We start from the raw sequence: 13,348 nt of genomic DNA on the forward strand, positions 1-13,348 counted from the left end.
ATAATTGAATCTTTAATTTTATGTCTGCCTCTGGGTTAAAAATAGATCTCATCCAAAAGTGATGATGCAGAGAAGTCATCAACTTGCGAAGTTCCATGGTCGCTGTCACCACCCCATCTCTTTCACGTTCGCAATCATTGCTGGAGACAATGCGACCGGTTTCTGCCACAGCCTCAGCCCCATATCGTCTATGATTTTATATTCCTCCACCTTTATTAGATGTTTTCGGTGTTTGTTCGACGTCTAAATTTGTGGAAGTAGCAGCAGCAAAAAACCGAAAGAGACAGGTTTTTCGAGCTATTTTAACAGTCACGTTTAACTGAATACGAAAGGAATCTGTGTAACCGAAAACCAGTTACTCCTGTCCGACGTATCTTCTTGATAAGCTTTCACGGTAGTAATTGTCACAATTAATAAAATACGCCGGACTATTATGCCGTGATCGAAGTGATTTCACTTTAAAACCCAACGTTTCGTCCTCATCTGCGGAGGACGTTTTCAAGAGGAATCGTAGATTAGTTGAACGTCCGATTCACACCTGGTTCGCTACTGAGCGACGTTCAACAAAGCTACGATTCCCCTTGAAAATATTCTCCACAGATGGGAACGAAACTTCGGGTTTTAAAGTGAAAACTCTTCGGCCACGGCATAATATCCCGGAATATTTTATTAATTGTGGTAACATCATTGTTAAAATATTAATTTATAGTTAACGACAACCGTGATGATACACATTGACTCCAACGTTTCATGAACGTATGTGGTAAGTGGCCTGTGAAGAGATGCGGCCGTCAACAGGCGCCCCGGCGACATGCAGTGTCGTACGGCTGGTAAAGTGATGACGGAAGCCACTCGGTAAGGCTGGTGACCTCAGCAGTGGACGATGGTCCACAGTGCAAACAGCCTCTCAGCACAGGACAGGGCGCACGAAGGTAGTGTGGATGAGGAGAATCGCAGCAGGAACAGTGTGTGTCCACATGAGCTGAGGCAGGCAGCAATGAGTTTCGCCACACGAGCGAAGGCCGCTGAGCGGCTGCACTGCCATAGGTTCTATCTGTGGGCTACGGGAGGCTCACTGGTTGGAGGGCGCTATGCCAACTGCATTAATTTTAGAACAGGTAGGAGGGACGCAGCTACACTATGTGATCAAAAGTATCCGGACACCTGGCTGAAAATGACTTACAAGTCCGTGGCGCCCTCCATCGATAATGGCGGAATGCAATATGGTGTTGATCCACCCTTAGCCTCGATGACAGCTTCCACTCTCGCAGGTATACGTTCAATCAGGTGCTGGAATGTTTCTTTGGGAATGGCAGCCCATTCTTCACGGACTGCTGCACTGAGGAGAGGTATCGATATCGGTCGGTGATACCTGGCACGAAGTCGGAGTTCCAAAACATCCCAAAGGTGTTCTGTAGGATTCCGGTCAGGACTTTGTGCAGGCCAGTACGTCATAGGGATGTTACTGTCGTGTAACCACTCCACCACCGGCCGATCATTATGAACAGGTGACCGATTGTGTTGAAAGATGCAAGAGCCATCCCCGAATTGCTCTTCAACAGTGGGAAGCAAGAAGGCGCTTAAACCTTCAATGCTGTGATGGTGCAACGCAAAACAACAGGGGGTGCAAGTCCTCTCCATGAAAAACACGACTATTCCATAACACCACAGACCCCGCATTTTACTGTTGGCACTGCACGCACTGGCTAATGACGTTCACCGGGCGTTCACCATACGCACACCCTGCCATCGGATAGTCACGTTGTGTTCTGTGATTCGCCACTCCACACAACGTTTTTCCACGGTTGAGTCGTCCAAAGTTTACGCTCCTTCTACCAAGCGAGGCGTCGTTAGGCATTTGCCGGCGTGATGTGTGGCTTATGAGCAACTGCTCGACCATGAAATCCAGGTTTCCTCACCTCCCGCCTAGCTGTCATAGTACTTGCAATGGATCTGACGCAGTTTGGAATTTCTGTGTGATGGTCTGGATAGAAGTCTGCCTACTAAACATTACGACCCTCTTCAACTGTCGGCGGTCTCTATCAGTCAACAGCGGAGGTCGGCCTGTACGCTTTTGTGCTGTACGTGTCCCTTCACGTTTCGATTTCACTATCAAATTGGAAACAGTGGACCTAGGAATGTTTAGGAGTGTGTAAATTTCGCGTACAGACGTGTGACACAAGTGCCACCCAATCACTTGACCACGTTCGAGGTCCTTGAGTTCCACGGAGCGCCCCATTCTGCTCTCTCACGATTTATAATAACAGAGACAATAGCTGACCTTACACCAACTGATATCGGACGCAATAAACACAAGAGAAAGGTAGAACGTCATTGTACATTTACAAATAACCGCTTTCGTTCAAAAAAAGTTATTATCACCAGATATTTTTAAACCATAAATCAGAAAAGCACAATTCACTGTAGATATTTGTAGTAAATGAGAAGTGTAAAGCTCCCTTCCTCGGTGATGGTGTCGTTTTCCCTAAGAGAAAAATACAAAGCACGTACTGGAAAAACCAACAAAAATATACAAACTTGTCATTCCAAATAAAGCTTCAGTAGGATGCACTTAACGTTAAAATGGTTCCACTTAGTATACTGAGCCCAGGAATCATCCAAAAGAGAATCTAGATAACCTTTCACTGTCCATACTTGAGCACGTACAGGATCGTCATACACTATTTGTTACTAATGAATACCTTTGGGCTCATGGTGCCACATACTTGGATCATATGATCCATATGTAATGTTTCTTAATGTTTCCTTTATAATGTTATTAAAATAGCTCATTACATGATTTTCCCATATGCACTGACGTATCACTTTTTATTGTGTCGTTTTATGCAATTTATTATCATAGTAAACACGACATGGCGCCACAATGTTTACCCTACTGAAAACTAGTGGTGATTGAATTTTCATATCACGGTTTCATGGAAACTCGCTTAACAATCTGTCTTTCGTGTAACGTATGTTACTGATGACGCTCTTGTCCTTGTCCTTCCTTTGCATTTGGACACATAAGAATGGATGGTGTTTGCACTTTAATGTTGTGTAGTTGTTACTGTCTAAAATAGTTATTACCATGAATTATGTATACCAGTTCGTTTGTTACATTTCTAGTTTATATCTCTGAAGACGAAAAAAATTCCGAAACGTGTCACCCATTCTTTGTGATCAGTAAGTCATTCTTGCGCTGCTGTATCACTTTTTATGTGACCTTGCCCTATTAACAACAGATCTACGTATATTTACTAGAATGCCCTCTAGCCCTCTACGTGACTTTATGCCACACCTTTGTTACTAATTAATTTGTTATTAGTTTTAGTAATCTCTGAGTTTCGTCAGTAATATATTTTTCTGCCATAATGTAGTTTCGTGTCTTCTTTCGATCAATAACTTTATTAATTTTCCTGAATCAACTTTGTCTTGGTTGTATGGGCTTGAAATTAAGACTATAATCATTTGAATGTGTTAAACTGTATTTACAAAATAATAATAATAATAATAATAATAATAACAGTAACAAGGGTAATAATGCATCATGAAGAAAAAATGAAGTTATTTCATAAATATTATAGTTTGCATGTTTTAGTATCTTTAAGCTGGTAGAATCGATTTGTTTGTCTTGTAGGTGTTCGATTTATATATCTGTTTCATTTGTAGATGTAACTCGTCTCCCTCACCACTTTACAATCATACCACTTGAATCATGGTCGTATCATTATTTCAGGAAGGAATTGCTTTCATTTCTGTTAGAATAAAGAACACCGCCTATATATTATTGTCATCAAAGTATTTCGTTTCTCCAGACTTTTGCAGGATCATGTCCACAGCTCCAGTTCTGCTCAGCAATATTTTCTCGATCCCCTTTACTTTCTGGCAGGAAAGCTCCAGTACTTCTGATTCTTTCCTAGGAGTGAAATATCGTTTTTTGTCTCCGGGAGCTTCTCGTTAAATGACTCTGGCACAAAAGACATTAAAGCCGACATAATCAGTGTCACAGCTGCAAGCACGCTGAATACGATATGCATTCCAGAAGTCTTCCCCTGTAAACAAAAATATGAATGTCATATACTCACATCTAAATACACTGCCTGACAAAAAGGCGAGTGCGCAAGAGACAGAGAAAAAACTAAATTAAACCTCTCTGGCTCAGAGGGTACGTGATTTTATTTCAGTGATTACACAAGCGTATAAGATCACGAAGAACTTGGCAGTATAAGCCCAATTATCGGTTTGATGTTGCACGCCTTCTGACTTGGACTCGTCCTGCGAAGGCTGCTACAAAGCCGCAGAATCCTCTCCCGGGGCAAGTTGGCCAACAGCCGATGTAACTCGTCCTTCATATCTCGGATATTGACACGGAGTTGAAGTTACGTCCGAGCTGGATCCACAGGTGATCTATTGGGGCGCAGATCTTGGGCTCTTTGTAGACACAGGAATACATCAACATCACGCTGACCGTTTATAGAGACACAATTTGTAGAAGAGCGGTGATATGTAGAAACATGACACCGTCATACATTTCCGCGAAAGGTGACACAGGACGACTCAGGATATCTGCGAACGTACCGTAGAAATCCCTCAGTCACTACAAGCCTTGACCTGATGTCATCAGGAGTCCGCGACATCTCTGCGCAATTCGCAAAGATAATTCAGCATTTGACGTTTTTACGTCCCTCAGGTACTTTGTCAGGCCGGATAACAGCACTAAACACGAACTATACTAATGCGCTCTGGTGGCCATTCTATCTACCACAGAAAATTTTAACTCGGATCTTTGACGTCCCCGCCGATGATGAGCACGTCTACGAAGTAACATAGACATCCAATAATATGATCTGGATGTTTCATGTTGTTTTGTCAGGCAAGTGTACTTGTATTAAATATGTTTTTAAAGAATTTTACTAGGCGATACTACTGGTATAAATGAAAAGGCTCACAAATGTAGTTCATTAAAATAGAGGTCATAATGATAAATGAAGTCGACGTACGTCAAACGGACCAGTAAATAATACGGTGGCTATCGTTTGTTATCGACAATTACAGAGAGTTTTATCAATGCCATAAAAATACATACAGTTTTTCATTTATAGGATTTTTATAAGCGATCTTCATTGCTCATCATTTTTCACCATGGATAGTAATTATCTTCAGATGAAGTGGTTTCTTAATATCACTCAGTTTCTAAACAAAGTGCATATAGTATAATGTACAGAAACATTTAGGTCTTCTAGATTGTGTTACAAAGAACGAACAGGACGTAGAATTCCGTATCTCAACAATGTAGTCAACGACTCTAAAAGGTTTTGAAAGAATGAGAATGACTCTCTACTTGTTTGCAGTCCGCTCAAAAATTACCACCATATTCTGCACTGGATCTAGCACCAATAAATCTACTATTTTCTAATTCAGACACTGTCCGAATCACTTCCTTTATTACTGAGTTCTGGTCTGAGTCTGCGCTGCAGATTATCGTCAGGTCTAGTTTGAACAGCAAAAAGGGGCAACGAAAATAAAAATTACAAAAGTGTGACATTACAAATATTAGCATCAGAAACTGCACAGTTAACAACAAAATATTTTGAGAACCCACACATACCTGGAGCCGCAAAATTCAGTTTGTCAGCTAACGTAAGGCACAAAGGTTATGGATGTGGTAAGAAAGAATATTGTATGGTCACATGTGTTCATGTTATAGGCTACAAAATTTAGGGATAGCCATGTGACGTGTTCATAAGTCATAAGCTACAATATAAAACCAGCATCAAAGAGGTTCTTCCATCATAAAGGGAACTAAAATAAATAATGAAATCAACAGCTAAAAGACATGATCATCAATAGCAGGTTGCGGTATGTACATCACGTCACACAATAAAAAATAAAAACCGATGTAAAAGACAACCTCAAAGCACAGCATGCATAGTACATTTCGTTCTCAACTTTATAGTTTAAAAATCATTGCAAGATTAACCTACTTATCTGATGAGCATAGTTTGAGTCTTCCACCTATTAAAATACAACTTTTACCTCTTAACGCTGGCGTCGCGAAATCGCGTCATATCATTGTGACCAAGTGTAAGGTTAACTGTTTTCTAGCGCTAGGGCCGGTAGATGCAGATTCTACACAGAGCTACCAACGCTTTTGACGTGTGCTGCCATGTCCTGATTGTTTCAGGTACTTCTAGAACGACATAATTGTTTACTCTTTGTTCCAAAAAGAAATTTATTCAGGCATTAAGTGATTAATACTGGCCTTCATATTAATGAACGAGAATTCAGATAAATCGAGGACCATTACCGTATGCTAAAAATTGGAAAACGGGGAAGAGAGTTACAAAAATACTATAGCTTCTCGAAAATACTACAAATCACGAAAACGTTTATCGATAATAGTGTGAGAAACAAGAGTGGCCGCTAGAGTGCGATACCTACCATAGCAGGTTGAATGACGAGCGAGACGGGTACAGTATTAATGGTTACATGCGTATCATTGGCTGCAATCTGTGCCGACTACCTTACACCCCAACCAGACAACAAAATAAACAAATTTATATTTGAGGACTGAAGAGAGACACCAGGCACTAGGAAGTCATAATAAATACTGAACAAAGCTTCATGGGAAAATTCATTCTGCTCATTAAGATTCTTGTCGGGTTGTTTGCTTTTAGCAGTATAAATTTAAAGTTCCACAAGACGTCGTAGATATGTATTGCGGTTTCTGCCCCACTGGCCCCAGATCATAGAATCTATTCAAATCCATATATCGACCATATGGGACCAACTCCACTTAGCTAAAGGAACAAGGGCATGATAATGAATACAAAATAAAATGAAGAAGTAATAGTAATCACAACAGGAAAAGAACCATTTCGTTCAAGAACACCACCAAAGTAGAAGAGTTAAAGGAACAAAGAAGATACAATTCAAACCCATTAAAATCAAAGCACCGCAACTCCAATTGAAATAAAACCAAATCGAAATAAATAAGTCACTTATAGAAAAATCTAAACCAAATCGCAAGTAAATACAACACATTGTTATGAAGGCAAAAACAGATGTCTCTTTCTAGAACAACTAATCGGGCCTCTCTTCAAGCATATAGTCAAAAGGGGGTCAAAATCTGACCTCCATTACACTACACATCGATGTTAGATATGAAATAATGAAGAAAAGTTTGAAGAAATGAAGAAAATTTTGAAAAAATGAAGAAAATTTTGAAAAAATCCGTGGGGTACCTCCTTTGACCCCCAAAAGTGGCCGAAAATGATAAATTTATTTTCGGTGAAAATAAAAATTGAGACAATAAATAAGATTTCTTATATAATAAATACAGTGTCAAATACTGTTAATGACGAACGCAATGAGAGTATGAATGAAAGTGAACTTAGAAATAGTAAAACCAACATGTGTCCTAATTTTAACAAAATGTCAGTTCACAGGCTACAACAAATCTGGAAAGCCAACAACATCTGTGGTTATAGTTCTCGAGATAAGAAGAAATTAATTTCAAGACTAACTGACTACTATAACACACCACATGATTCCAAATATCTACATGATATGACACTTACACAACACAAGTCGTTTTGCAAAACCTACAAAAACCGAGGCTATAAAAAGTTTAACAGAAATGCTCTTATTAAACATACAATCAAGTCTGGTATCAAACCATACCCACTTACTCAACTACCTTTTTATAACGAGGACAATGAAAACACTTTAATCAGTCCTGTATCACGAGGCAAGCTTAATGTTGTTAAGAAGGAACAAGCCCTCAAATGTAGGCTCGAAACTTGGTTATTTGAACAACAAGAAATAACACCTTCTGACGATCCTGTTACAGCATTTTTAAATCAAACATCCAAAGCCATGATTAATAAAAGTGAGAGCACTCTTCAAAATCAAAATTCACTTAAAGTTAATGTTCTACTAACGTGGGATTATAAGAAAGGAAGAGTAATACAAGAGTTTAATTTTAAGACTAAAAATGAAAGAATCTCAGAATCAACAAACCTAACCAGATAAATGGCACAAGTTAGAAAACATTTACTTAGAGAGATGAGTGAGTTTCAAGGAAGGGGTTCTGACTGGTCTCTCCACAAAATTAAAACACTTGAATTAAGACTTAACACATATATGCCTTATGCAGGAAATTCTTACTTTGATCTTCCAAAATTTATTAAATCGAGAAAAGCTGTACTTAACATCAAAAATAATGATAACAAGTATTTCTTATATTGTCTAAAATCTTATTTACATCCACCACCTCGCAATGATCATAATCCTGATCGAGTTTCTAAGTATATTAATTTGAAGGATGATATTGATGACGCATTTAAAGATATAACATCCCCTTTCACACTTATAGATATCCCCAAAATTGAAAGACGAACTGGATTACAAATAAATGTGTTTGGCTATGATTCAAAAGGAATGATTTATCCTCTCTATCCAAATAAAGCAAGAAAAACTTCTGATAAATCTGTCGATCTTTTATTAGCAACTAAAGGACTGCAGAGACACTTCTGCTTGATTTGAAACCTTTCTCATCTAATTTCTGCTCAAGTAAGTAAACACAAAGAAAAGAAGTATATTTGCAGAGGTTGTATGCTACACTTTAACAACAAAACAAAATATAACAATCACATCCAAGACTGTTGTGCTAATGATGCTGTGAAAATACTAATGCCAGAAGAGGGCTCAAAAATTTACTTTAAGAACATTCAAAATACAATGCGGCTATCATATGTGATTTATGCTGACTTTGAATGTTTAAACTGTAAAATTTATCCTAACAATCACAATCCTACCAATCAAATAAGAAAATGTCAAAAACATGAACCATGTAGTTTCGCTTACTTTGTTATTAAAAATGAAACGTTAACCGAATTTAAACAGCACAGAGGTCCAGAAGCATCAAAGAAGTTTATTCAAGACCTAACAGAAGAGGCCAAGGAGATTCACCAAGTATATAAAAATGTTGTACCTCCAGAAATGACTGTAATTGAGAATATAAACTGAAAATTATAAGACTAGACACCATGATCATCTTACCAGCCAGTTTATAGCACCAGCATGTAATAATTGATACCTTAAACTTAAGCTACCTACATTTCTTCTAGTGTTTATGCATAATCTTAGTGGCTATGATTCTCATTTGCTTATCAGAGAATTAGTCTGCACAAATGAAGAAATTGTTCATATTCCAAACAATGAAGAAAAATACATATCATTTACTAAGCATGTTAAAGAAGGCATTAACTTACGGTTTGTTGACTCGTTTAGATTTATGTCCTAATCTCTTGCCTCTTTAGCTAATAGTCTTAAACCAGAGCAAATGCCTCACACAAGAAAATGCATTAACGAAGATTGATTAAAACTTTTAAGTCAAAAGGGAGTATACCCATACGATTTTATGGATTCATGAGACAAGTTTAAAGAAACACAACTTCCATCTATAGAATCCTTTTACAACAGCCTTGAACAATCAGATATAACGAGCAAATATAATAAAAATGCTAAAAAGATTTGGAAACATTTTGATATGAATAACATTGGTGACTACCATGATTTGTATTTAAAAACATATGTGTTATTACTAGCTGATGTGTTTGAATGCTTTAGAACTACATGCATGAGCACTTATGATTTAGATCCTGCATGGTATTACACAAGTCCTTGGTTGGCTTGGGATGCTATGCTAAAAATGACTCGAATAAACTTAGATATGATAACTGATTATGAAATGATCCTAATGATTGAAAAAGGTGTAAGAGGAGGAATTTCCCAATGCTGTCAAAGATATGCTAAAGCAAACAATAAATATATGAAAAACTATAATCCAAATAAAGAAAGTAGTTACCTTGCCTATCTTGATGCAAGCAACTTACATGGATGGGCTATGAGTCAACATTTGCCTTACAAAGACTTTACATGGCTAACTAAACAACAGATAAAAAATCTTGATATTGAAAACATACCGAAGAACAATAAAACTGGCTACATATTGGAAGTTGATTTAGGATACCCTAAAGAACTCCATGAACAACACAAAGACTTCCCATTAGCTTTAGAAACCATGTGTCCTCCAGATTCTAATCAACCTAAACTCCTAGGAACACTACACAACAAATAAAAGTATGTTATTCACTACAGAAGTCTCCAAAACGTCTACAACTAGGATTAAAGTCGAAGAAAATACATAGAGTAATTCAGTTTAAGCAGTCAGTTTGGTTAAAGAAATATATAGATTTAAATACAGAAATGAGAACCAAGGCAACCAACGATTTCGAAAAGGACTTTTATAAATCAATGAACACCAGTGTATTTGGAAAAACTCTGGAAAACATTAGAAAGTGAGTTGACATACGAATTTTGGCTGATGCTATGAAGTGTATTAAACTCATACCAAAACCTAACTTTTACCATCGAACTATTCTTACTGAGCCATTAGTTATAGTTCACATGAAGAAGACTAAAGTGCTCTTTAACAGACTGATACATGTAGGAATGGGCATTCTAGAAGTATCCAAAGAACTTATGTACAATTTCCACTACAACATAATGAAACCCAAATATGGAGAAAACATAAACATTTGCTACAAGGATACTGACAGTTTAGTCTACCACATCAGAACACAAGACTTTTACCAAGATATGAAACAAATGATTGAACACTTTGATGCAAGCGATTATCACCAGAATAACATATACAACTTGCCCCTAGTTAATAACAAAGTCTTAGGTAAAATGAAAGATAAACTATCAGGCAAAATCATGACATAGTTTGTTGGATTAAGATCAAAAATGTATGCGATAAAATATTTTACCAAGATATGAAACAAATGATTGAACACTTTGATTCAAGCGATTATCACCAGAATAACATATACAACTTGCCCCTAGTTAATAAGAAAGTCTTAGGTAAAATGAAAGATAAACTATCAGGCAAAATCATGACAGAGTTTGTTGGATTAAGATCAAAAATGTATGCGATAAAATATTATGACAAGGAAAGGAATTAAAGCAAGCAATGTGAAGAAAGATTTAAACTTTGATGACTATAGGAACCATTTAACACAACAATGCGAGATTTACAAGTCTATGAAACTAATATGAAGCAAACACCATAATGTGTCTACAATTGAATTAAACAAACTTGCTCTAAGTTACAAAGATGACAAATGATATATACTGCCAAATGGAATAAACACATTACCTTGGGGACACTATAAAATTGAACAAGAGTTAAATAAACAATAAACTGCCAGATCTAAGACTTCCATTTATGTTTATTAGTATTTACGTGTGTATGTGTGTGTTTTAGTATTAGTGCTTTTATAGGTGGTTCTTATAAAAGAGACCATGTGGTTCCCACTTAGACCCTCAAAAATGGCTGAAAATTATTAATTTATTTTTCATGAAGATAAAAACTGAAAGACTAAAAATAAGTTTTCTTATATAATAAACGATATATGATGGAAAATAAAACTATAACTGAGCTTAAACAGTACTGCAGAGATAACGGTATTCGTGGTTGCTCTAAGTTAAAGAAAGTAGATTTAATAAGTTTAATTAACTCATATGAAACAGGTTCAACGACAACTAATTCAAAGCTAAGGAAATCTGATCTTATAATCTTGATTAACTCTTATCAACAAAGAAACAACCAAGATGAAACAGCATAGAATAAAACTTCCTGGCAGATTAAAACTGTGTGCTCGACCGAGACTCGAACTTGGGACCTTTGCTTTTGGCGGGCAAGTGCTCTACCATCTGAGTTACTGAAGCACGACTCACGTCCGGTACTCACAGCTTTACTTCTGCCAGTACCTTGCTTGCCCACGAAAGGCAAAGGTCCCGAGTTCGAGTCTCGGTCGGGCACACAGTTTTAATCTGCCAGGAAGTTTCATATCAGTGCACACTCCTTTGCAGAGTGAAAGTCTCATTCTGGAAAAATAGAATAACCAAGAAGACGAAAAAACCAACGAAGACGAAAAAGCAGAGAACAACCAAGAAGAAATGATATCAATTAAAGTAAACCTTATAAAATAACTGATCCAACATCTGAACCCTGAACATGTTGTATGTTACTTTCAAAACCCTGTGTTTAAAGGTATGGTAATCGATGTTCTCAATAACCTATCAAGAAAAAAGTGGGCACAGATATCCCAACTAAAGAATCTGTCCAAAGATTTTATTTATATGTTTAGGAAACAATTATGTTGGAGCTACATTACTTCTAATTATGGACAATCACTCTCATTCATCAAACGTTTCAAGAAATACATCGATTGGATCTCCGTATCAAGAATACAAACTTTACCCACTCATGAAGATATTGTTGACAAATATGCTGATAAACTTCATTGGGACATAATGTGTAGAAGAAGAGAATTTTTTAGTAGACAATATCGTTATCTAAACCAAGATTTCGTTTTAAAACATAAAGAATGTGAAAGACAATATATCAGCTGGTCAACATACACATGAAAACATGCAGGAAAGATGTCTGGAAACTTCCTAAATCAATTTAAAGAAAATATTGATTGGAAAGCCTATAGTTCTGCATACAATTAAAAAAAGCATTCAACAAAAAGTGCTATTGAATTCTGTCGAAATTTCAGAGAATACTTAGATTGGAATGTTCTCTCTTGTAAAAGGATTTTACTCACAGAACCTTTTGTAAATAAATTTGAAGATCTTATTAATTGGACAAAAGCCTCACTCATTTTGAACAGACCATTAGTACGAAAATATCTAGATAGAGTCTGTTGGCGAGATGTACTTTTACATGATAAGAGTGGAAGTTTTATTCTTGAATTTGAAAACTGGGGTTCAAACTTATATGATCTTATATGGAGCTGTGAGGATAGAAAGTTCTCTGAAAAATTCCTAATGAAGTTCAGAAACAAAATCGAAATGGTTCTATTCTTAAGACGTAATGAATGTGTCAGCCCATACCTCAAGAACTAACCGTTGTTACTTTAAACTGGTTTAACTGCGATAGAGAACTCAGATGAATATCCAGTATGTAAAGAAACCAAAACTCAAACGCGTAAAACCTCATGCAATCATGTGTTTTGGACTGAGTGTATGCTTACTGCATTAAGAGATAACAACACTTGTCCTTTATGCAGAACTATTATAAGACAATCCAACAATAACAACAACAATGACATATCTACTGATGACGAATTTGATTTTGATAAGCCAACTATTTCTGATGATCAATATGATACTCAAGAAAAACTGGTTACACCTTGAACATCACAAAAACAAAAATGAATTAAAAAAACTTTTTACTCTTATAAGAAATAGGATAAAGGAATCCATTATC

The 13,348-nt window shown here is 36.8% G+C and overlaps 1 protein-coding gene across 1 annotated transcript in view; it reads right to left on the reverse strand.

The window, feature by feature from the left end:
• Positions 1-3,875: 3,875 nt before the first annotated feature.
• The window catches only part of LOC124788683, a 30,858-nt gene continuing 21,385 nt past the window's right edge, over positions 3,876-13,348 (reverse strand). Inside the window, exon 4 of the mRNA XM_047255965.1 lies at positions 3,876-4,052. Within this exon, the coding sequence (XP_047111921.1) occupies positions 3,876-4,052 (177 nt within the window). The remainder of the gene's footprint in view (positions 4,053-13,348) is intronic.

The sequence above is a fragment of the Schistocerca piceifrons genome, chromosome 3 (genome assembly GCF_021461385.2).
Source record: "Schistocerca piceifrons isolate TAMUIC-IGC-003096 chromosome 3, iqSchPice1.1, whole genome shotgun sequence".
NCBI classification, from domain to species: domain Eukaryota; kingdom Metazoa; phylum Arthropoda; class Insecta; order Orthoptera; family Acrididae; genus Schistocerca; species Schistocerca piceifrons.